Below are 25,580 nucleotides of genomic sequence, written 5' to 3'. Positions count from 1 at the left end.
CCTGCCCTATACATTTCAATCAAGTTTACTTAAAAACCTCCAGTGAGGAAGCACACACAACTTCTGAAAGGCAAGCTGTTCCGCTGCTTAATTGATCTGTTAGGAAGTTTGTCCTTAATTCCAGGTTGTTTCTTTTCATGATTAGTTTCCATCCATTGCTTCTTGTACTGCCTGCCTGCTGGTGCTCTCCCTTTCTTTGTGGCAGACCCCTCAAATACTGGAACACTGCTATCATGTCACCCCTAGTCCTTCATTTCTCTAGACTGGCCAGACCCAATTCCTGCAACCGTTCTTCATACATTTTAATCTCCAGGCCTTTAATCATCTCAGTTGCTCTTCTCGGCACTTTTTCCAGTCTCAACATATTTTTTGTGATGTGGTGACTAAAACTGGATCTGGTATTCCAAGTGTGGCCATACTAAAGATTTATAAAGCGGCACATTTATTTGTTGATTTATACCGTATATCCCTCTTCTCCCCTTGTTTTTCAGAAGTGTAATCTATATTATTACTGTAATTGTCAAGGGGATAAAAGAATTGTTGAGATGCTGAGATTCTGATTGGCTAAAAGTAAACCACATTCAGTCAGATGTCACAAATTTCACAATGGACAGTTTTTTTCAAATAGGAATCTACAGTTGTTAAGGATATACAGTATAATGCTGCAAACGTTTTTAAAATAGGCCACCCATTTTAAAATTAGTGTTGGAAGAAAGGAAAGGTGGCACCAACTAAGGAGAACAAGAAGTAAGATTTAATTCATGGCAACACTTGTCAAGCAGTTTTTCTCCTTTTTGTACACTTTCATCAAAGTCTTAAGAAACCCCTCAAATTTTGGGTACTTTCCATCATTCCACGGGATGAATTGCAAATTGCAAAAAAAAAAAAAAAAGCTGTGATTCTTAAGAAAGTGTAGTCATTTTGTATCTGTTTTTCCTTATTTCAAGGTGCTGGTGATGACCTATAAAGCCCTAAATGGCTTGGGTCCGGGATATCTGAGGGAACACCTGCTGCTGGCATCAAGTTCCCTTCGTCCAGTGCGCTCCCACAGGGAGGGTCTTCTCAGGGTGCCACCGGTAAGAGATTGCTGGCGGGTAACACCCAGGGGTAGGGCCTTCTCAGTGGGGGTGCCTGCCCTTTGGAACCAGCTGCCAGTGGAGCTGAGGACTGCCCCCGACCTCCGTTCATTCCGCCGGGACCTGAAGACCTGGCTCTTCGAGCTCTCTGGCCCAGGCTGAGGATTAATCTTATTTTAACTGGGGTTTTATTTATGCAGGGACAAATATAATTTTTTCAAAAAATTGTTTTTAACTTTTGTATTTTGGTTTTTTATTCACCCTGTAAACCGCCCTGAGTCCTTCAGGAAAGGGCGGTATATAAATGTAATAAAATAAATAAAATAAATAAATAAATAAATTTCAGTGTATCTATACAATGCTTTGGGAAGTGAACTGAGGGCACTAAAAGCTGCTAATTGTCATGTAAACCTAGCAGATGGTCTTTGAATGAAGGAAAAGAGGCAGTAAGTTCCGTGTGAATCTTTTACTGAATAAATACATGCAATAGCAAAATTAGATCAGCAAAAAAATGCAATCTGTAGTCAAACTACTCTTTTCTTTTTTCTCTTCTCTTCTCTCCTTTTCCTCATTTGCTGCATCATGATAGAGTTCAAAACAGGAAAGAATGTTAAATCCCTAAGTCAAATAACAGCTTCATTGGTGGTCAGATTACAACAGCTCTAAATACAAAATGGAGCAAAAAAACAACACAAAACCCTGCACCAAACAGTTTCAATAGCACATAAAGATGGGTAAATACAGAGAACAAAGCGTGGCTTTCATTACATGAAATATTTAAGCTTTCTTTTTAAGGCACAGAATAAAAAACACAGTAATCTAGTCTGATGGTTGCTCAGTCATAGATTTGCTGATTGGAATCTCATCAATCCTGATCGTTCTTCAGTGAACCATTAAACTCTGAACAGAATATTCATGCACTCAGCTTCTATGTCCCAAAGGCAGAAAAAAAAATGGTTTACTAATCATTCGGATTTTGGTCCAAATTTTCTACATTTCTTTACTGCAGAGATATTTTCAATACATTTCACACAGGATCAATTCAATTTTTTTTTGCACTTTATGTAAAATGCAAGAAATGTGGCCTTATTAGAAAGAACATAGATGATAGGGATGAAAAAAATTACGTTATGTACCTTAACATCAAACTAAAGGCCTATTTCAACTTACTACTGGGCCTTTGTTTTTCCTCATTTTTTTATTCCTTTTGCCAATTTGGTTTTGATTGCAAAAAAGTGCTAGATCATTCTGCAAACATTTGTTGATATTATGAACTTCTCCCACTATCCCTCATTAGTAAATTCAAATACAACTTTAGAAATTACTACTTAAGCAATGCCACCATACAGTACTCTTACTTACTGATGTCACTTTAATCCACAAGAGAATGCAAGGGTTAGATGATCTCTTAAGTTTTCTTCGGTAAAACTTCAAATTATGGGATTGTTTATATATATCATTTTTTTTCCTCATAACAATAGTTGATGGCTGAATCATCCTCTTGCATATTCTCCCTTCTTAGATTTCCCTGAAAGTTGTCATGTAGTAAATGCATTTTTGCCATTTAAAAGGAAGTGATAACCGCTAACCTAACTATGTTGTGATAAGAGTTACTCATGCTATTCTGTATGAAGCCAATGTCAGAATGATGTTATAAAGTCTACCTCAGGAGGCACATCCATAATAAAACACAGGAGAAGCATACATGCCCATGTGCAGGTACATCACACTGAAATATAGACAACTGATATTCAAAACATGATATAGACAATTTGCTACATATGTTACAGGCACTTTGGTATCTTAGTAGTCTAGTTATTTATAGGGCACAATGGAAAAATCTCTACAAGCTTCACTGAAGACTGCTCCTCTTGGGAGAATTTCTTCAAAATTGTCTAAGCCAGAGTTAAGATTTTTTAAGTTCAATTATAAAGCTAATATCCCTAAAGTTTATTCACCCATAGAAATCATTTGGCCAGACGACTTTCTAAGACTCAAAATTCTGATAAAATATTATTTTATACCATTATATTATTTTTAGAAAGGCATTGCATATATATATATATATATATATATATATATATATATATATATATATATATATATATATATATATATATATATATATATTCAAGATGGTGCGTAGCTACTAACTTCCATGGAACTATGCCATTTCTTGGGTTAAAATACAAAAATGCATCATTTTTGTAAAAATCATCTGAGGAAGCTATGAAAAATATTTGAATAAATAGCAATAGCACTTAGACTTGTATGCCTCTTCACAGTGCTTTACAGCCCTCTCTAAAAGGTTTACAGAGTCAGCATATCATCCCCAACAATCCTCATTTTACCAGCCTTGGAAGGATGGAAGCCTGAGTCAATCTTGAGCCAGTGAGAATCGAACTGCTGGCAGCCGGCAGTCAGCAGAAGTAGCCTGTAGTACTTGCATTCTAACCACTGGCCAACACGGCTCCTGTTAAATATAATTAATGCCCCTTTGATACTATTCTGACAGCAACAATGAATAAAATGTTCACACTCAAATAAGCACGCCCATTTTTGCAAACTGTTCTTGCATTTCCTGGGCCTGCAAATATCAAATGGGGGGGGGGAAGCTATACTGGCTAGAAGATACACTGGATTTTAAATGACTCACTAGTGGTCCTTTTTCCTGCATTATTGTTATACAGAAGCACTGTGGATCAGCTTCAATGTTGCTTTTGCACACTCTGTCCTCCCATTCCACACTGTCATATTCCTTATTAGTAATGTGTGAATGAATCAACTTTGGAACTGGTACTTTCAAAAAGAATGCAGCACAGTGAATGCTATGTGGCTACTACATGCATTGATCCAAAAAAAAGAAAAGAAAAGAATTAACTGCTCAAGGCATCAATACTGATAGTACTAAAACAACTGTAAAAGAATCAAGCAGAAATTCAGAAGTCTCTGCAACTTGAGCTCACTATTTGCTGGTATTCCACATACACTTGTAAACATGCTTTTAGACTCAATTATAAACAGTTTCCTATCCATAGCAATCAATGTGACATGACAGTGTTGTATCAGTGTGGCTGCCAAATCCTAATTCACTATATATCTTGAGCATACTGTTGCATAGGCATTTCCCTGCATTGTGGATAGAGCAAATAAATTTTTAATAAGAAGTGGTGAATGGAGAAAAACATGGTACTGTACTACATAAATCTTCATTTCACATCCTGGGTAAATATATAATATCTGCATTTGTGAATTATATGCATTATCTGAAATTCAAAGAATACATTTTTCAATATAAATATTAAAGGTTAATATTTTGTATTTTCCCTTTTTGCAAATCTTTAATCATACATCATTACATCAATAGCTTTCATTTTTTTAAAATAAGAAACTCTTAAATCCACAATATTAGTAAGAGTAAGTCCATTTTGCTAGCTAGGCTATTTTCAAAATTGTCTTACAGTTTTTATATCATACTTTTTTCAAACAAAATAGTTTTCTTTGACATTTTCTTCTGCATTCACACTTCTGAGGAAAATGCATTTTAAAAAATAGTATCTATTTACATGGCAGACATCTTGATGTGACACAAATAAGATAGAAAAAGTGAAAGATAGCCCACTTTTCTTAAGGACAGAAATGCCATAACAGGACCTACTGAAACAAATGTTTATTCTACAAACCTATTGCACATTAATATTGTTGTAACAAATGAGAAAAAATGGTTTATAAGTAAGCTGACTTAAGCCTATGGCAAAATCTCAAAAATATTATAAAACGGTTGGGGTGATGGGCCAAGTAACTAAGCGTTATAAAAAGTAATATTGGTACAATGCTGATAAAATACATAAAGATTTGCAAAGATGTGGAATCCAAAGCTGCCTAAGGTGCAACATTAGGCCTTGTCCCATCTTCTGTCAAGTCATACCTATAAAGCAAACAGAAGAAAAAAGAAACAATGAACTCTTATCCAAATTCTCAATGAGGTAAAATTGAAAAGGCATCCTATGGCTGTACGTACCACTGAGTACAATTTTTGGAAAGTTCTTCTGAAGCCAGTGGTATCAATACCTGTGAGAAGAAGAAACTAAATTATGACACTAGATTCTACATGTGGAAAGACATCCTAGCTTCTGGCTTTGACTCCTAACCTCATGTATGCATAAAGTCATTGCTCACAAAAGTGAAATCTGAACCGTGATTCCACTACAAAGTTCTCTTCAACAACTAGCTCTATTTTATGAATGTTTTTCACAGCTTCCCCTCCACATGCATGGATCTTAAATCCTAAGAAGAAATACATCAAACAAGGGAAAAGTAACATCTGAGATTTTTTCCCAACTCAAATCTATACAGATCAGCTCAATAGGATCTTGCTACAGAATGGATAAAGGAAAAATAAGTAATTCTTTTTCAGAATCAGATCTACAGTATGCAAAGTTTATCGGATTATGCCCATAACCCATCCTCATATCCTCTTGGATTTCTGGAAAGACCTCAAAACATGGCTCTGCAAATTGGCATGGGGTATTCTATGCTAGAGGTGGGTGGCTAGCAGATTACAAAAGAAGATCCTGTCTCCATGCTGCTCATGTACTTGGTTCCCAGTTTTATCTAATTCCTGTTAATTTTAATGTTTGTATGCTCTTCCATTTACTGTCTTGCAAGCTGCCCGGAGTCACCTGGATAGTGAGACATGTGGCATATAAATTAAATAAATAAACAAACTTTGCCAAAAAAAGAGAGGAATTAACTGATATTCTACAGTACTTCAAGTCACATTTATTTGCCACATGCTTTTTTTTACATCTGTGATACTCACCTTGCCAAGCAGACCTTTATCTTTAGACAAGAATCCCCCACTGTTCTTCACAGCAACATCTAAAGTTCTTCTCTGTAGATCAGACAACGAAACGCTGAAATCAAAACTGAGGAGGGAAAAATGTTTCAGATAGAATATAATCAAAGTAGTTTGAAATCAGAAGATCTGTAGCTTCAGAATATGACCCTGAAAATCACCAAGATTTTTGAGGTTACAACTGCTCAACTCATATCTACAGTATTACATAAGGAACATTTCCCTCTGCAAAATTATTTGTATTCCACTGTTTCTATGCTCATTTTAATATCTATATTTCCCCAAGGCACAACTCCAAATTCTACTTTATTAAATTAAAATATTTATATCAATTAACACTCAATTGATTAGGCTTTTTTGACAACTTATCTTCTACAAAGAATATTTTGATCATACTGACTCATTTTTTTATAATCTTATTTATAGAGAGGATAACAAAATAAACCAGGGGATGCTAATTAGCTACATGATGCATTTATTTTTATCTTCTTGTATTGCACGTCTACTGACAGTGAACTATTAACCACTTTCTAGATGACTTCTCAAAAATCAATAGAAGTCCCATTTCAGTACAAAGAAAGTAATATTAACAATTTCCCAACTTTATGCTATAATAACAGGAAACAGACTGCAACATACGCCTGATCAAACACTGGATTTAAATTCTTCTTTGAAACACTTGTTTTTCTTCTCCCTGATCTCCTCTTGTCAGGCAATAAATACATTCGAACATAGGGATCAGATCCTTCTTCTGAAAAGGCGATCAGGTTTCTAAAATGAAGGGATACAAAATATTCAGATCAGAAATAGTTAATAAAGCAGCACATCTGCAAATTTTGGCAATGTTCAGTCGGGACCCCCTTTCTTCAGGATTCGCTGAACTCTTTTTTTCCACCTGCCTGGATACAAGCCCTCATCCTGGATTTCCAAGAGCATCCTGGTTAGCCAAAGTCACAATTAAACTGGGAGTTTTAACTGGAGGAATAAAGTTCAGCATTTTTGAAAAGATGGGAGCAAAGAAGCAGAGCCTTCCCAGTTCTTCAGCATAGCTACCTTGTAGATAAGTTGATAAATGCAAGAAATATGTAATACGATCACCTGCATGTGTGCACCACCACCATAAGTTTGTTTCTCTGTGAACTGTGACGAATGGTTAACTGAATCTGGCCCAATGGAGACTGTCCCAACGTTGTTCCACTATAAAAATCAGGATAATGCAAACTGTCAATGTTGAGTTTCAACAATGATAAAACAATAATTCTTCCTTTTGTGACTTTGTGGACATATTATATCCCAATGACAGAAGTATGAAATAAATATTTCAATAAGGACCCTAAAATACTGTTCTAACCCCCTAAAGTACTGTTCTAATCCTAATGAGATTCTGTATGTAGAATTTACAATTCATTCTGATTTTCTAGACACGATTACAATACAGCATTACTGAGTATTAAGTAATTGTTGATTTGTGAAGACATGTTTTGGAAGTAACAATATAAAACAAGAGCTGCTTATTGTGCAGGAAACGTGGGGGAAGAAATACTGGCAATATATAAATTGTGGGATGCCAGGACTGGTGCTTTTTAAACTTGCAAACAAATATCTGAGTCAAGGTGAAGGCCTCGTGAAAATGTCAATTCAATGTACAGATGTTGTAAACAAAATGCAAATGTTATGCTTAGAATCATTAGGAAGAGAACTGAAAGTAAAATGCCCATGTAAGAATTTATGAATAGACACAATATAAAAAAGAACTCGGCACTGTACTTTTCCAGTTGCCTCAGACGTTGTCGCAGCTCCTGAGTGGCGATGGGGAGAGAGATGTCTGAAGCGATACTTGGAGTAGGTTCTTTGACTGAAAGGTGGCTGGGAGAACCACTTAAATTGGAGGCCAGAAGACTGGAGGAACTTCTGCTGAGATCTGTTGGCCACTGTGGGTTAGGATTGGTGGGCAGGCCTGTTTCTGTCCCGTCAGTCCTTTTATTGGTATCTGTGACTGTAGAACTTGGGGCTTTGCTCACGTCAGCTGCTGGAGAGGGGGGGACCTGAGGCTTGAAAGTACCCTTCCTCCCATCTTTGGAAACAGAAGGCCTCTTCACTTTGGCCGAATATTGGTAATCTGGAGATCTCTCTTGGTTTTCAAGAGAAAGGATCTAATAGCCACAAAATAAACAAGAAGACCACTTTCATTCCTTCTTACAGTTCAGAAAAAAAAGTTGCCTACACTGTTGAATGGAGCTTCAAAGCTGGCAAAACCCAGCATGGGGGAGGAAGCTGAGGTACACGAACAGATTACGAGAGAACCAAAGCAGACCTAGAAGAGTTGTCTTTGAGGCTATTTTTCCTCTCTTTCCAACTGCTCTATAGAAACATCTCTGCAAAATCTCATGCAGTATGTGATTTGTCAGAGAGTTCTGCATAACTAGAATGTTTGCCGTTCATCACCATCATGATGGGGAAAACAAAAGTCCACCTGAATTAAGCTTAATTGATAAAAAAAAATTGTTCATAGGTAGTCCTCAACTTATTACCAGTGCTTATTGTCTATTCAAATTATGACGGACCCGAAAAGGTAAGCCCCAATTCTGAAGTTCCAATGGTTACTCCCCCAATCACATGTCCACATTTTGGACAATTGGCAATCAGCCTGCATTTACAGTCATTTGCAGCATTCCATGGTCATGTGACTACAATTTATATTTTTGCTGAAAAACTAGTGTTCTTTTCTGGCTGTCATCATCAACATCCCATAGCAAACAATGGGTTTGCTTAACAACTACCATTAAAAAGGTAATAAAATCTGGCCGATCATATGATCACCTGCTTTTAAACTTTCAGGAGTTATGACTACAATGGGGAGGCTCCATTATGATCCTAAGTCAAAGACTGTCTATACTCTTCTTACAGTTTACAGAAGGAAACTTGCAATGGAACAGCTAGATATCTCACTTGGTGGAATTTTCCATTTTGTAGCTGTGGAGAATTAAAAACACACACGAATCCAGCCTCTTCCATTTGTTAAGCACTGGCAACCTTGATATTCCCCTCAATAAGTTATGATTTTTGCTAACAAGCTTTTTTCAGAATCTTTTACAATCTCCCCTGGATTGAGTCCCTGAAAGGAATATGCTTTGAATGGTTTATAGGTGCTTCATACATTATAGACACTACCAGCAATGTGTAAAAAGCTGGCATTGTATAGAATGCCTAGTAAATCTGTAGAATGCATGACATTTTTAGACAAAGTATGAAATGTCTGTTATTTTAATGTGCTGTATATTTTTCCTTGGCATTGTATATAATACCTTGGCATTATGCAGCATAGTAAGTCATGAAAAGGGTTCAGGCTAACCCTACCCCTATCCTATCCCTATCCCTAAGCTTTTATTGAGACGTATACGAAAATGAAAAAAAAGAATTGCAAAATAAAGTACTGAACTTTCTTACTAAAAAAAAAAAGAGAGAGAAAGACCAGTATTGACCTACTTGTTCCAGCAAGAAAGGCTAGAATAGCATTTTCGCAGAAGATTTTATACTGTTTGCCTTTTGGCATTGCACAGAATGCCTAAGTAATATGTGAAATATTAATATTAAATATTTCATACTTTGACATCTCATTTTTGGCACTGTATAGATTTCCTAAGCATTCTATAAAATGCCTAATTTCACACATTAACAGTAATGTAGACAAAGAGCAAATGAGATAGAAAGAGATGTAGAAATCCTGTGGTATCTAAAATGAGGTTTACTGAGTCTGCTTGTTGCAAAATGCTACTTAGAGCGTAATGTCAGATATGGGAACAGCATGATATGTGGTCTTATTTGTTATCATACACACACATAATACACATATAGTGTGTAGCAAATTGGCATTTCCAGATGTTTTGTATACAATTCCCTAGAATCTCTGATCCACTGAACTATATCTTTTAAAGATCCTGGTGCACTGTGGAACTACTGGAGGACTGGAAAAGAGCTGATGTAGTTCCCATCTTCAAAAAATGGGAAAAAAATAGATCCAGGAAACTATAGCCATATCCGCCTGACCCCAATCTCTGGGGAGATTCTGGAAAAGATAATCAAGCAACAAATCAGTGAACATCTAGAGGCAAACAAAGTCATAGCCAACATGGGTTTGACAGACAAAACTTATTCTATTCTTTGACAAGGTGACAAAATTAGTGGAGCAGAGGAATGCTGTGAATATAATTTACTTGGACTTCAGTAAGGCATTTGATAAAGTAGACTACAACCTATTACTTGATAAGATAGAAAAAGGTGGGTTGGACAGCATCACCACCAGATGGATTTGTAACAGGCTGACCAACTGCACTCAGCATGTGGTCCTCAATATAATTGCATCTACATGGAAGGAAGAATGCGTTGGGGTACCCAAAGGCTCTGTTTTAGGCCCAGTACTCTTCAACATCTTCATCAATGATTTGGATGAAGGGATAGATGGGGAATTCATCAAATTTGCAGACGATACCAAGCCAACACTCCAGAAGATAGGCTTAAGATACTGAAGGATTTTGACAGGCTTCAATATTGGGCACAATCTAATGAAATGAAAATGAAATTCAGTGGTTAAACAAGAGTAAGATTCTACATTTAATCAAGAAAAACCAAATGCACAGGTATAGTATAGGTGAGGGATCTCGGAATCCTAGCGGACAATCACTTAAATATGAGCCAGCAATGTGCTGCAGCTGCCAAATAGCCGACACAGTGCTAGGCTGCATTAATAGAGGGATAGAATCAAAATCACATGAAATGTTAATACTTTATAATGCCTTGGTAAGACCACACTTGGAATACCGGACCCAGTTTTGGTCGCCACGATGTAAAAAAGATGTTGAAACTCTACAAAGAGCACAGAAAAGAGCAACAGAGATGTTCAGAGGACTGGACGCTAAAACATATTAGGAACGGTTGCTGGAATTGGGTATGTGTAGTTCAATGAAGAGAAGGACAAGGGGTGACATGATAGCAGTGTTCCAATATCTCAGGGGTTGCCACAAAGAAGAGGGAGTCAAGCTATTCTCCAAAGCTCCTGAAGGCAGGACAAGAAGCAACAGATGGAAACTAATCAAGGAGAGAAGCAACCTAGAAGTAAGGAGAAACTTCCTGACAGTCAGAACAATTAACCAGTGGAACAACCTGCCTCCAGAGGTGGTGAATGCTCCAACACTGGAGGTTTTTAAGAAGAGATTGGACAACCATTTGTCTGAAATGGTACAGGATGTCCTTTCTGAGCAAGGGGTTGGACTACAAGTCTTCCAAGGTCTCTTCCAACTCTGTTATTCTATTCTATTCTGTTCATATCCCTATCCTTATCCCTATCCCATTCTTGTGTATACTGGCTGGTATTAATAGAAGAGTAATCCAAAATAACTTGGGAGACAACCAGGTTGCCCTTTCCTGGTGGATATGATGTTATATATGAAAAGAGTCCTGGTGGTAAGAGGTTAAAGTGTAGTATTCCAGGCCAACTCTACCCACAGCCAGGAGTTCAATCCTGACAGGACTCAAAGTTGACTCAGCCTTCTATCCTTCTGAGGTCAGCAAAATGAGGACCCAGATTGTAGGGGGCAATATACAAATAATGCTTACATTGTAAATCACCCAAAGAGTGCTGTAAAGTGCTATGGGGCAGTATATAAGCCTAAATGCTATTGCTACTGCTATTGCTATTAATTCATCAGAAAATATCCTTATTTATTATCTGTTGTAAAGATACATAATCATGATGCACTGTGTGTCGTTTTAAACTCTTAATTTTGCCATTTTAAAGGGAGCTATATCTTGACATAAGGAGCATTATAGTTGCTTTTACTCATTCTAACTGTGGACTTTCCTATAGATTAAGCAGGTATAAAAAAAGGAATTCTTTCACATTAAAATTAGATCTCTGGGCATTTCTTCTTAATGTGATGGGAAAGAACTCTCCAAAGCTTTAACAGAAATCTTAATTACTTTTGCATTTGGGCAGCAAAAATGAAACATGGCGCTGACTGAACTCTTGCATGCAAAACATTATGCTCCATCATTAAAATGCAGACAATATTACTTTATGGGATATATTGACACTTTCACCACGGTCTGCAGCTCTGGTCTCAAGAACTTCAGTTAAGTAAGTTTACAACTTCTCATTCCCAAGCAACCACACCTTTTAAAACCTTTTCCCAACTTTCTTTCTTCTAATATAATTTGCATATCACACCATTGCCACAATTCTTACATGCTTAATTTTAAATACGTTTTAGGAAAATTAACATACCCTGAGTGCCATCTTCATGTATACAGTGCTGTTTGGACCAGAATTGTTAAGATGAAATCTCTGATGCATAGTTAGATCTTCACTTGCAAGGAGTTGGTTAAGAGGAAGCTTAAAATTCCCCAAGGAGCACTGGTGTTGCTCATCCTTGACCTATAGAAGAAGGAAAAAGAATTATTACATTTAAGTGAAACTTTAAAAAAAGTTAACAATTTTTTGATTGTTAATTTTATTCAATTAACCTGATCCTTGACCCATTAATAAACTTAATCAGCTTAGAATGAACTCATGCAAAAAGGTATTAGGCACACTGGCTTTTTCTAATAAAGAAAAGAAAAAGTATTTAAAAATAATTCAATAACAACACATGTATCAATAATTAAGCAGTTTCCTGTAAACTGAATTTAGTCTATTGCACTCAAATCCAGCACTAGAGAAAGCCAAATTTGATATGACATTTATGCTATATTTAGTATAAAGTAAGTTTTACACTATATTATATATATATTACCAAAAGAATTTAAAAAATTTCTAATCTCATATCTCAAATTTGTTAAGCAAATGATTCCGTATAGGCAGAACCACAACTATTTCCAAGAATAGATCCCTTATCTATTCAGCAAAACATTTACAAATTTTGACAGTAAAACATTTTTTGCTGCAATGCTCCCAATGCTGTAGCCCAGGGGTCTTCAAACTTGGCCCTTTTATGACTTGTGTGCCTGGCTGAGGAATTCTTGGAGTTGAAGTCCACAAATCATAAAAGGGCCAGGTTTGAAGACCCCTGCTGTAGCCATTCTGGCATTCCAACCTCAATAGATATCTCATATCAAGCAAATAGCTAGACCTACCTCAACTTCTAGTTCTTGTCGTCGAGGATTATGAACAAAAAAAGTGAAATGCTCTTCCCAAACAGGTTCGTTGGTCTTATAGCGGATCTATTCAAAGGCAAGATTCTTTATTAAAATATATGGCAAAAAAACCAAAGCCTACTTACCCAGACACAGAGATATTCTTCTCCCTTTGCTGCAAGGACTGCATGTCCTTGGGTAATATACTAAGGGCACTGGACAACAATGGAAATCACAGAGCTAGGTATTCAACATACACATGCATATAAATATATACAGACACTGAAGTGATTTGGATTGGAAGTCTGTACCTCACACCCTCCAATGGGCTTTGTCCCTCAATGCAAATTACAGATATAGGAATTTTCATCCAGATTAGATTTCTGGTATGGGCAACAGAGTTCTTTTAACCGTTCATTTCACCTGTACTCCCAATTCAGATCAGAAATATGATTTGTAGGGGGGGGTGTTATGTGAAGGATATTGTCTTCTTAAAGCAGCTTACAAGTACAGTACTTCTTATCCAAAGAAACTCACAGCAGAATGTCCCTTTGAGTAAAACCATGACACCCACTCCTTCCACACCAATTCTAATTCAGATCCAAGTGCCTGCAAATTGCTTGGGGGTGAGAGTGGGGGGTTCCATTAGTTTTGAAAGGAAATGTTACTCTTACAGATGGACATGTGATCCTGTATACACAACCCCCCCCCAAAATAGGATGGTGTGAACTGTATTGCTTTACAGAAAAGGACAGAAGGGGTTGAGACTTACTTTGCTTTCTTGTGCGTTATGTCCAACTGTCATTAAGACAAGAGGATTTGGGTTACTGTTCATTTTCTTCCCTGACTGAAAATGCAGAAAATAACAATTCTATTACTCTTATCTTCTCTCTATCCACATTCTGTGTCACAAACATATATGATATAGGAATCACATAACTTACCTTGAAAGATTTGTACACAGAAATCACTGAAGCGTCCAACTTCTTTACAAGTATTGTGTTTTTTTAATAAATTGGTTTAAGGTGCTCCACCTTTCATCCTTAAATAAGCATTTCATCCCCCCTCCCAAATTAATGAAGTAACATTAGAAAAAATGAATGAATGTTGCGGTCAGCAAGCAAAAGGGGGAATATGGGGAAAACGCAAGCTTAGAAAGCTAATCTTATATATGCGGAATGATTAAGCAGAATGTCAGAAACATACATCATTTGGAGGGTAACAAAAGAGATGATATGCTAGGGTTTCTAATATAGTTTTACCCAGTTTTCTTACTCGAACTCGAAAAGTAATTTTAAAGAACTCAGATTATGAATGTCTGTTAACAGGTTCCCTACTAATTTCTCACATAAACATTTTTTGTTAAAGAAGGAGTAACAGAAGTTAATCTGAAGCATCTATCAATGCTGTTAATACATTAATTAAATTATTAATAATTGATTTAAACTGGAACTCAAAAAAAGTAACATCATTAAAACAATGTTAAGACAAACATTGCAGGCTAAAGATATGGGTATTCTCATCTCAAGACATGTTGTTTTGAATTTTTAAAGGGTAGCACATATTTAGTTTAATTTCCCTATCAATCTGCTTGTAATTATTTCTCACTGAGATTTTTAAATTGACAGAAAATTCATTCAAATTTTCTCCCAGATTAGTTACATTTATTGAAAATTATCATCAAGGGCAAAATATGAGCCATTGGGACCTTCACCAATATCATCCTCTGTTATATTACATATTTTTGAATATGTACGCAGGAGTATCTCAATCATGCCTTTATTTGGTAAAATGTATTGTTTATTGAATGTTTGGCCTGTTCAGATAATGACTTGTTCAGATAGTCATTTCTTCTTATTTTTTTCTTAAATTTATCAATTTCTGGTTTTCCACATGCTTAACTAAAACTCAATTTATTTATTACTGAACAGCAAAACTGATCGATAGGCAAAATGTCTCTCACAATATAATGCACTACCTCTTTAATATAAGCAGAACTTGTTTCTAACAGTAGCCGAAGTAAGATTTAAGTCTTACTTATTGCCTCAGGAAACAGGGAGCCACATTCATTTTTTATATATGGTACCAATTAAGGTAAGGAGAAACAGATATATACTGTCTATATATCTCCTTACAGCTAGCCTTTCAGTTCAATCAGCAATACTGAGTTGTGCATCTGCACAATTTATAAACTAATTATTCTGTGCTGTCAGCATCTTCAAAAAAAAGTACTGCTCCTACTTTCCACATTAGTGGCACGACTAAATTTAGTTTTCTACTGGCAATTCGTCTTATTAATTCCATGCCTGTATCTACAGTGGTGATCTTGGATCAAAAGAGATGGAATTAATAAACTTACAAAGGTTTTTTGTTTCATGATGACTTAGTGGCCCTTATTTTAGTTTTGTTATGAAGATTTTCATTGCCAATATGCACTTATATTCCAAGTTCTGCAAATGTATTAAAAAGGGATCAAGGAACTTGGAAATTCTCTAGATTAAAAAAAAAGCATCAACAGGTTTAATAAAAGCATGCTTTTGAAAATGTTTTGGACATTCAGTAATATTTTAGAAGAATTAAATAATTTGTTTAATAGTAATAATACAGATGGCTCTCTAGTGCCAACTTTTTAAAAATAATTGCTTATTGAAATTAAAGATTGTTTCTATAATTTATGTAATGCAACCACTGATGGGATATGCCTTCTACTCACAGACAAATTAATGCTATTGTGTTCTGAACTAACTTTGTGACACTAAGCCCATGTCTCCTGGAATTTAAAATACCTAAGGATATTTTCTATTTTTTAAAGACTGCCTTTGTAATTTTTATATGTGGCAAATGTAATCTAATCCTTTTTCCTTCTCCTATTTTCCCCATAACAACACTGTGAGATGAGTTGAGCTGAGAGTGAGTGATTGGTCACAGTCAGCTTTCATGCCTAGAATTCAAGTCTTGTGGTGATTGACCCAAAGTCACCCAGACGGCTCTCATGCCTAACTCACAGACTCTTGTTTTGAGTTTGATACCTTCACCATTAGACCAAACTGGCAGCCCAGAGTCTTCATTTAATTGTGTGATTTTAAATGGAAAATTGTATCACTTTTACCTTTAAGACTTTCTGAACAGCAGACTTCTTCAAGGCTTCTGGATTATAATCTAATGGATTATGCTTTTAAACCAGAAGAAAATGAACATACGGAGGGTTAATATGACATGCAACAAAGTAGTTCCAATTGGTTAAGGACAGGACAACAACGGCAGACAAAACAAACGTTCTCAGAAGAAAGAGAAAAATGCTTGAACATTTTGTTATTTCTAAAAAATAACTTGATACATCCTTTTTTACTTATTCCATTTTAAATTACAATTATTTCACTGACTTTTTCCAGTCAGGCTAAAATTCTTCTATTTGCTGTACCTTTTTTTTCTACAATTCTCTAACGCATTTGATTTGATTATATGGATACAAAAAGTAGAATAGATCTAACAAGCTGATAATTTTCATTAACAATTTCTAATTTTATTTTAGAAAAACTGTAAAGCAGGCAAACTATAATGAATTATAACTACAGCACTACCAAACTGATTTCACAAATTAGGAATTCTTAAAAAGAGGGAGAGAGAAGGAGAGGAATTCTAAGGTTTCATTTTGTCCCAAAATTTCTGAGATGGAACATACAGTTAAATCCCACTTTTAAAAATGGAATGGAAGCTAAATTGCTAGACAAAGCATGCTAGCTAACTGAGAACAGGAAAAGGAGGTGGAATTCTCTGTCCTCCGGAATAACTGTTTAAAGGTTGTCTGCAGTGAGTCTTGTTTTCAATGGGAAAAAATATTATAAAATCTTGTATGTATGTCTCAATATTATACATCATTAGGTTGAAAAATTATATCAAAAATTGACAAAAAGTTATGTCTGATGAACTGAAGAGTTGTTGACCACTAAGCTTTTTAACTAAGGATGAATTTACTTCTAGATTGTTTCACTCCGTTTAATCACGTAAGTTCTCTCTATCTTTTTTAGATTTAGATTAGAAATCTGAATCAAAATTTCTGCTTGTCTTCTTGGCAGTAAGCACGCTTCCAAATAAAGCTCCTATCCAATATTTACCTCAAGAAATCTTGTGCAGGCTATTTACCGTATATACTTGAGTATAAGCCGAATTTTTCAGCCCACTTTTTGGGCTGAAAAATCCACTTCGGCTTATACTCCAGTGAACAAAAAAAAAGAACTTCCACCCCCCAGTTTGGAGAGCTGCTGCTTTCATCAAACATGGACGAAGGCAGCAGCTCTCCAAATGGGCTGCGGCTGTTTGGACAGCTGCGCGCGCAGCTCCGCCGCCACCTCTGCAAGCCTCCGCTGAGAGAATGGGGCGGTGGAAGCTTGCCACCCATTTTCTCGGCAAAGACTTCTTTCGGGGGATGCAGCCTCTGTCACCCCCTTCTCTCAGCTGGGCAGCTGAGAGAAGGGGGCGGCAGAGGCTGCATCCCCCGAAAGAAGTCTTCGCCGCTGAGAGAATGGGCAGCAAGCTTCCCCGCCCCATACTTCGCGGAGCGCTCCAACGCCTCGTTCTCTCGTCTCAGCGGAGACTTGTTTCGGGGGATCCAGCCTCTGTCACCCCCTTCTCTCAGCTGGGCAGCTGAGAGAAGGGGGTGACAGAGGCTGGATCCCCCGAAAGAAGTCTTCGCCACTGAGAGAATGGGCGGCAAGCTTCCCCGCCCCATACTTCGCGGAGCGCTCCAACGCCTCGTTCTCTCGTCTCAGCGGAGACTTGTTTTGGGGGATCCAGCCTGTCACCCCCTTCTCTCAGCTGGGCAGCTGAGAGAAGGGGGCGACAGAGGCTGGATCCCCCAAAAGAAGTCTTCGCCGCTGAGAGAATGGGCGGCAAGCTTCCCCGTCCCATACTTCGCGGAGCGCTCCAACGCCTCATTCTCTCGTCTCTGCGGAGACTTGTTTCGGGGGATCCAGCCTCTGTCACCCCCTTCTCTCAGCTGGGCAGCTGAGAGAAGGGGGCGACAGAGGCTGGATCCCCCGAAAGAAGTCTTCGCCGCTGAGAGAATGGGCAGCAAGCTTCCCCGGCCCATACTTCGCGGAGCACTCCAACGCCTCGTTCTCTTGTCTCAGCGGAGACTTGTTTCGGGGGATCCAGCCTCTGTCACCCCCTTCTCTCAGCTGGGCAGCTGAGAGAAGGGGGCGACAGAGGCTGGATCCCCCGAAAGAAGTCTTCGCCGCTGAGAGAATGGGCGGCAAGCTTCCCCGGCCCATACTTCGCGGAGCGCTCCAACGCCTCGTTCTCTTGTCTCAGCGGAGACTTGTTTCGGGGGATCCAGCCTCTGTCACCCCCTTCTCTCAGCTGGGCAGCTGAGAGAAGGGGGCGACAGAGGCTGGATCCCCCGAAAGAAGTCTTCGCCGCTGAGAGAATGGGCGGCAAGCTTCCCCGGCCCATACTTTGCAGAGCGCTCCAACGCCTCGTTCTCTCGTCTCAGCGGAGACTTGTTTCTCTGGGCAGCTGAGAGAAAGGGGCGGCAGAAGCTGCATCCCCCGAAAGAAGTCTTCGGCGAGAAAATGGGCGCTGAGATTTTCTCGGCGAAGACTTCTTTCGGGGGATGCAGCTTCTGCCGCCCCTTTCTCTCAGCTGCCCGGGCAGCTGAGAGAAGGGACCGACAGAGGCTGGATCCCCCGAAAGAAGTCTTCGCCGCTGAGAGAATGGGCGGCAAGCTTCCCCGCCCCATACTTCGCGGAGCGCTCCAACGCCTCGTTCTCTCGTCTCAGCGGAGACTTGTTTCGGGGGATCCAGCCTCTGTCACCCCCTTCTCTCAGCTGGGCAGCTGAGAGAAAGGGGCGGCAGAAGCTGCATCCCCCGAAAGAAGTCTTTGCCGAGAAAATGGGCGCTGAGATTTTCTCGGCGAAGACTCATCTTTTCCTGTTCACCTTCAGCAGCTCCGCCAGGCCTGTCCAGTGCCCTGCTAGCAGAGCTTGACAAATGCAAAAGCTGCTTTGGTTAAACACTGGAAGGTTTAGTGATTAACCCACTCCACCCCACCCGGTCTTCTTGCCGCTTCTCCCCATCCTCACTCCTACCCACAGGGGCTCTCTGCCTCTTCTACTACTTCTTTTTCTTTCTTTCTTTTTTGCTGAGGTGTGCGTCTCTCTCTCTCTCTCTCTGTGTGTGTGTGTGTGTGTGTGTGTGTGTGTGTGGTGTGTTATCTCGAACCAGATGGGATGGCAAAGTCAAATGCAAATGGGGATCTTGCAGATCTTGCCCTGCCTTTCCCCCCACGGTTACCTTCTGTTCTTGATGAGCTCACGAGTGCTCAAGGACAAAATAGGGCCTCCGATGGGCTCTGACAGTGGAACAGAATGGAATAGAAAATATGGAATGGAATGGAACAGAACGTAGAACAGAACAGAACAGAACAGAATAGAATAGAATAGGATAGGATAGGATAGGATAGAGAATGGTAATAAGAATAGAATAGAATAGAATAGAATAGAATAGAATAGAATAGAATAGAATAGAATAGAATAGAATAGAATAGAATAGAGCTGGAAGGGACCTTGGAGGTCTTCTAGTCCAGCCCCTTGCTCAAGCAGGAGGACCTATAACAGTGGTGGTGAACCTATGGCACGCCTGCCAGAGGTGGCACTCAGAGCCTTCTCTGTTGGCACGTGCGCCACCACCGCTGCCAGCAGCAGGTCCTTGTCGGTTGGTGGACTGGAAGAAAAGGGAGGGGGAAGCATTTTACATGCGTGCATGCGCGCATGGGGCCACGAGCAGGCACATGCTGCAAAGGGGGCGGGGCTAGTGCCTGCGTGATACTCACTAGCCCAGCCCCGTTCTCACGTGGTGTGGTGCCTTGTATCTGCACCTTGTGGAGCGGCAGTTGGCGTTTTTGTGCCTTGCGGTACGGTGGCCCATTTTTTGTTCCCCCTTTTTTTTCGTGCCAGAGGCGGCACTCAGAGGCGCCTCCGTGTCCCCTCCCCCGAGGGCACCAGAATGCCGATGCTGCCTTGGCACTTTGTGATAAACAAGTGGGTTTTGGCTTGCGGTTTGGGCACTCGGTCTCTAAAAGTTTCGCCACCACTGACCGATACCATCTCAGACAGGTGAATGTCCAGTCTCTTCTTAAAAACCTCCAGTGATGGAGCACTCTTGATTTCTGGTGGCAAGCTGTTCCACTGGGCAGCTGAGAGAAAGGGGCGGCAGAAGCTGCATCCCCCGAAAGAAGTCTTCGCCGAGAAAATGGGCGCTGAGACGCCTCATTCTCTCGCTCAGCAGAGACTTCTTTCGCGAGATCCAGCCTCTGCCGTGCTGCACCGAGAGAACAGCAAGCCGCCCCATTCTCTCGGCGGAGCACTCCACTGCCCCATTCTCTTGGCGGCTTGCCACCCCGTTCTCTCATCTCAGCAGAGACGTCTTTCGGTGGATCCAGCCTCCAGCTGCTGCATTTCCCAGCCTCGGCTTATACTCGAGTCAATAACTTTTTCCAGTTTTGGGGGGTAAAATTAGGGGTCTCGGCTTATACTCGAGTATATACGGTATTTGAGAACATTATTGCTATAAAGATGAACTAAAGGCTGGCACTTTTGCATTGGGGTCAGATGGGCAGGAAAAAAAGGTAGTATCATGAATTTATGGATACTTATTTTTTAAAAGGTACTGTATACAAGTACTGTACTGTACTGTGTGAATCTATCTCTCTCTCTCTCTCTCTCTCTCTCTCTCTCTCTCTGTGTGTGTGTGTGTGTGTAGTATAATACTGTATATAATTCTTGACTCAAAAATACTTGCTTAGCAACCAAAGTTTTGACAGAGCTGGTGGTGGTGGAGAGGACTTATGATCCAGATTCAAAGTTCCATTGATTAGCCCCCTCTACTGTACAGTCTCATGGCCGCATTTTGGACACTCAGCAATAGAGTTGCATTTATGGCTGTCTGCAGTGTCCTGCAGTCATTTGGCTGCATTTTACGTTGATTAATTGATTTGCTTAATGACTATAGTGTTTATTTAACAACCTTCACATGTATGTATGTATGTATGTATGTATGTATGTAAAATTGGGCCAGTCACATGAATGATCCATTTTATGACTGTCACAAGTTACAACCATGGTAGGCAGGTTTCATTATGGTCATAACTCGAGGACTTCCTATATTCTTCTCTAAATTTGTCTTGGCTGTGCTCTTTATATCCTCTGTTCGGCTGTCTACTTAAGTGTAATAACAACTTGATGCAGCATGATGTACTTTTAGAAAAAGTGCCCCTTCTCTATGCTTCTAAAAGCTTTGGGCTAGTAGTAGTTTTATGCTGAATGTATATTTGCCTAGACTGGAAAAAGTCTTCTCTTACTTTTTTCCCATGTAGTTTCTTAGCATTTAATATACATCGCCTAATGGTTCTTGCTACAGTACTTTCTTTGGAGAGATTCACACACATAACAAATGCATTCAAGACTGCCATGAAATTTTGCCTCACACTGTATTTTTTAAAAAAATTCTTCTCAGTTTAGGATGAACACCATAACTGCTTTTGATGAAGAGGAGCCAACAGTATCAAAGTAAAAATAACAGATGACAGAGGTGTTTGCGGCTTGCATGTCACTGTCATGCAAATTCCATAATGCTTATTAAGGAATCTTTAAGCTATAAAAAGAGAAGGAACAGTTCCAGTTCCACAAAGAAAAAAAAACAAGGTGAAGTTTAATTTGGGTCAAGTTGCTATTAAAGAGCTTCTTTTTCTGATCAACTTTCACTTCTGTAACACATCATTTCAATTGCCTTAATAGAGCTGGCAGTTTTAACGATGCACTGAAATCAGAGTTTAAGGACATAGCAAAATTATATGAAAATTTAATTCTGACATGTTGTTTCAGTATTACATTTGAATCTTTCCAACTTGGATTCAAACACATAACCAGGCCTGTTTTTAGTCTGATTTCAGAAACAAGACAATCAAGATTCTCAAAGTAAACCCAAGTGAGACGCCACAAAACATTGGTGGTTTGCAAACTTGAAATGATTTTGCAATATGAATTCACCACCCCCACCACCCCCAATTTATTTTATTTTATTTTTGTAACTCTTTCACATTTCTACTTGACTGGAGTTTACTAGCTGTCTTTGCACTAAGCAATATCTTTCAGCAAAATCTATTTCAGTGTGCTTGGACGGAAACAGTTATGTTATGGACCCATATGTTAATGACAAAAGGCTGCACAAGGTATAATTTTTTTGTAACACATATTATTCCAATTTTCATTATGCAACTTGAACCAAATTAAAGACCTTCTGGGCCCTTACATATGCCACACACAAAACTTGCACTTTCCAAAACAATTACAAAGTATATTGATTTTTACAGTTCATGACCATTTCATTTCTCTGCAAGCGTCACATTTCTTCAAGTGCTAGTCTCTGAACATGCTAGTCTCTGAAAAAATTAGCAAATTTAGCTGACAAGCTAAACTAATTACACCACTGAAAATGTAGCCAAAACAATACAAACGTCTAAAATCATGCATTTAAAAAAACGAAGTACTGCATGCTCCTCCATTCCAATGTTAGGGCAAAGTGGGTACATAAACACCAAGGTTAAAAAAAGGGTTATTTTTTAAAACGAACATGTAAACCTGAAGAACTCACAAATAGTTCTCTATAGACTGAGGTAGTATTTTCACAAAAGACTAGTCCCGATGCTCTCCTCTCTTTTAAGTATCCACACCCAAATTTTCCCTCGTAGATACTCTTTAGGAAAATGCAAACGGAAGGAGAAAGCAGAAAGTCATGGGATTCTGGTAGCCTGAGGGCTCAATCAGCTTTACCATTAGCACAGATACAGAAAACTGAAGTACTGAAAATTATATGAAGAAAAAATAAGCCAATAGCGCTTTTTTCCATTATTGATCTAGCTTTATCAACATTTCCAGGCAATTTTTTCTCTCTCCTGCAATTAGGTGCATTTTAGCTATAAATACCACTTCTACAACAAAATCATACCTTTCAATAATAGCTTTTTTGACTGTACTCATGCACCACATTTTATACCAGATATCAATAAGTTTGCTACCATTGTAAATGAAAAAAAAAAACCACAAGATTTTCTGAACATATAGAAGTTGTGCTCTAACCTTAATTGGTAGCTGTTCTGCACAAAGGGAAAAAGCTTTATTTCTTTTAAGGAAATGTTAATGTTATACAATCAGATGATTATGATGCAATGAGACCCATTGTTACACATTGTTTCTTGATTTTTTTTTAAAAAAACAAACAAACTAAAAAGTATTCTATTCCAAGAGTTCCAGGACATAAAATGAAAATAAAATTATAACACAAACACAATAACAAATCCAAGATTTTGCCTCATGTACTACAGAAATGCTCTGGTGCCCTCAGATCACAAGTCTTGACAAGGATATACCAACATTTTTACTGGCATAGTAATGATTGCAACACATTCTTCCAAAGGACTTTTTGTTAATTGGGAGATTAATCCCAGGCAATCAAGAGTTGCCACTTCATTGTTTAGCACTGATCCATGACTCTGATAACCTTTTTTTTGGCTTAGAGGCCACAAGAGATCTAAAACAAGGATATAATTTCTTGGAGGATTGGGATTAATTTATTCCAGTCTTGAATAAGATCCTCCAATAAATAAAAAATGGAAAAGGAATCCCATTTTAGGAGTATTACTTTCAATAATTTTTATATTTTTTTAGTAACTTATCTAGTTTGGAAAGATTTGTCTAAATTCTGTACAGTTAGTCCTCATCTTATGACTACAATTGAGCCCACAATTTCCGTTACTAAGCAAGATAGTTGTTAAGTGAGTTTTGTCTCACTCACTGCAGTTGTTAAGTTAGTAATACAGCAGTTCAGTGAATCTGGCTTCCCCATTGTCTTTACTTGTCAGAAGATCTGAAAAAGTGATCACATGACTCCTGGACACTGCAGCGGTCATAAATAAATGCGTTATTAAGCATCCAAATCTTGATCACATTAACACACACAATGCTGCAACGGTTCTTCAGTGCCAATGTAACTTTGAACAGTTACTAAACAAATCATTGTCATGGACTACCTGTATATGATTATTCACTGTTGGTTTTTTTTTATCAAAGAATAGAATAGAAATGTTTTACCAGAACAAGTTTTTAAAAATATTACCAATCAACTTCCTATATATACAACATTATCATTGTTACCAACTGTACCTAATGTTCAGGAGGAATTCTGTTTTTGAAATGGCAAAAACATAATTAGAAAACCTCATAATGACCATTGATACTTGTCTAATATTTTATTTTCAAATCACATTAGTAAACCTTATTAGGAGTTCCCTTCCTAAAGGCTAGATGAAGAAGACAAATATATGCTTTACTACAAATATTAAAAGTATTTAAAAAAACATGCCATGGTTTAGAGTTTAAATCTATGGAATTTTCCACGAAGCACTCCAATTATACATATTTGGGTTCTCTCTCTGTACAGAAATGAAAAATCTGTACAATCAGAGCAGTGTGTGTGGGCACATTTTATTTTTACAAAGTGAAAGGTGTTTCCACAGCTATTCTGGGAACTGCTATTTGGGGACAGTAAACAGATCTTTTAATTATAAGCTTGCAAGCATATGTGGGAAAGTATTCACACCAACCCTGCTCAAACATTTATGTATATGAAAAATAGCCTAGAACAGAAAAAAAGTCATTTTCATTAGCAATTCACATTAGAAGCTGGTTTTAGGTTATCTCTATTGATTTCCTACAACAAAAGCACAATAAGTCCTTATCTTAAATGAGATTCCATTCATAGAAGGAAAAGCACCATTTTATTTATTTATTTATTTTAATCCCATTTATATCCCGCCCTTCTCCGAAGACTCAGGGCGGCTTACAATTTAAGCACAAACCAATGTGCTTAGCAATAGCAATTTGAATGCAAGTATGCACAGATATGTCCTACAGCACCATAGTTTTAGATTTAAAAGCGTCTTCCTTCATTTGAAGGTGGAATTGACCAACTATCTATTTTAACTATCACAAGTGTCCACAAAAATTCTTTTATAAGATTATCTATTAATAAAAGCTGTTAATTTATTGTAAATTAAAATGGCATTGTTGTATAAACGTGATTAGATTACTGATTCTGCAAAATAAATTCAGCCGCAAGGTATGTTTATCATAGAAAATGTTATGGAATGCATGAGGAAAAGTAATTAAAACATAAAGTGATTAGTGAGGCAAAGTGGCACAGTAGTAAGCAATGTGTGACCGAAGAAAATTAAGAATCACTCAAGAGAAGCTTCATTATCACCCAAAACTTACTGGCAGATTTCTTGCTGAATCCAAATAAAGAATAAGCAATGCTGAAGAAAGCCCATCGTTGGCTTGATCTTTATCAGCTCTTATGCTTTTTAGCACCTAAAATCATAAAAGTATTAAAAACTTTAGTTTTGTGCTTCATCTTTAACTAAAAAGAAAGCAACTTAAAAAATGCAAACTAGAAAATAAAGTATA

General features: G+C 38.1%; 1 protein-coding gene across 2 annotated transcripts in view; it reads right to left on the bottom strand.

Annotated features, from left to right (window-relative positions):
- Window positions 1-1,533: 1,533 nt before the first annotated feature.
- ESYT2 (extended synaptotagmin 2) overlaps window positions 1,534-25,580 on the bottom strand; it is a 74,794-nt gene continuing 50,747 nt past the window's right edge. Inside the window, exons 13-23 of one of the 2 annotated variants that reach the window (XM_083376710.1) lie at window positions 25,389-25,484; window positions 16,172-16,234; window positions 13,835-13,909; window positions 13,063-13,149; window positions 12,215-12,364; window positions 7,702-8,087; window positions 7,033-7,131; window positions 6,574-6,705; window positions 5,899-6,004; window positions 5,098-5,147; window positions 1,534-5,004 (exon numbers count right to left, since the gene is read on the bottom strand). In XM_083376710.1, the coding sequence (XP_083232836.1) occupies window positions 4,959-5,004; window positions 5,098-5,147; window positions 5,899-6,004; window positions 6,574-6,705; window positions 7,033-7,131; window positions 7,702-8,087; window positions 12,215-12,364; window positions 13,063-13,149; window positions 13,835-13,909; window positions 16,172-16,234; window positions 25,389-25,484 (1,290 nt within the window). In that variant the 3' untranslated portion in view covers window positions 1,534-4,958. The remainder of the gene's footprint in view (window positions 5,005-5,097; window positions 5,148-5,898; window positions 6,005-6,573; window positions 6,706-7,032; window positions 7,132-7,701; window positions 8,088-12,214; window positions 12,365-13,062; window positions 13,150-13,834; window positions 13,910-16,171; window positions 16,235-25,388; window positions 25,485-25,580) is intronic. The other variant, XM_083376711.1, reaches the window with a different exon arrangement.

The sequence above is a fragment of the Vipera ursinii genome, assembly GCF_947247035.1.
Source record: "Vipera ursinii genome assembly, chromosome: Z".
NCBI classification, from domain to species: Eukaryota; Metazoa; Chordata; class Lepidosauria; order Squamata; family Viperidae; genus Vipera; species Vipera ursinii.
Note: the sequence above shows the minus strand (reverse complement) of the source record. Positions and strands in the feature narration are given on the sequence as shown.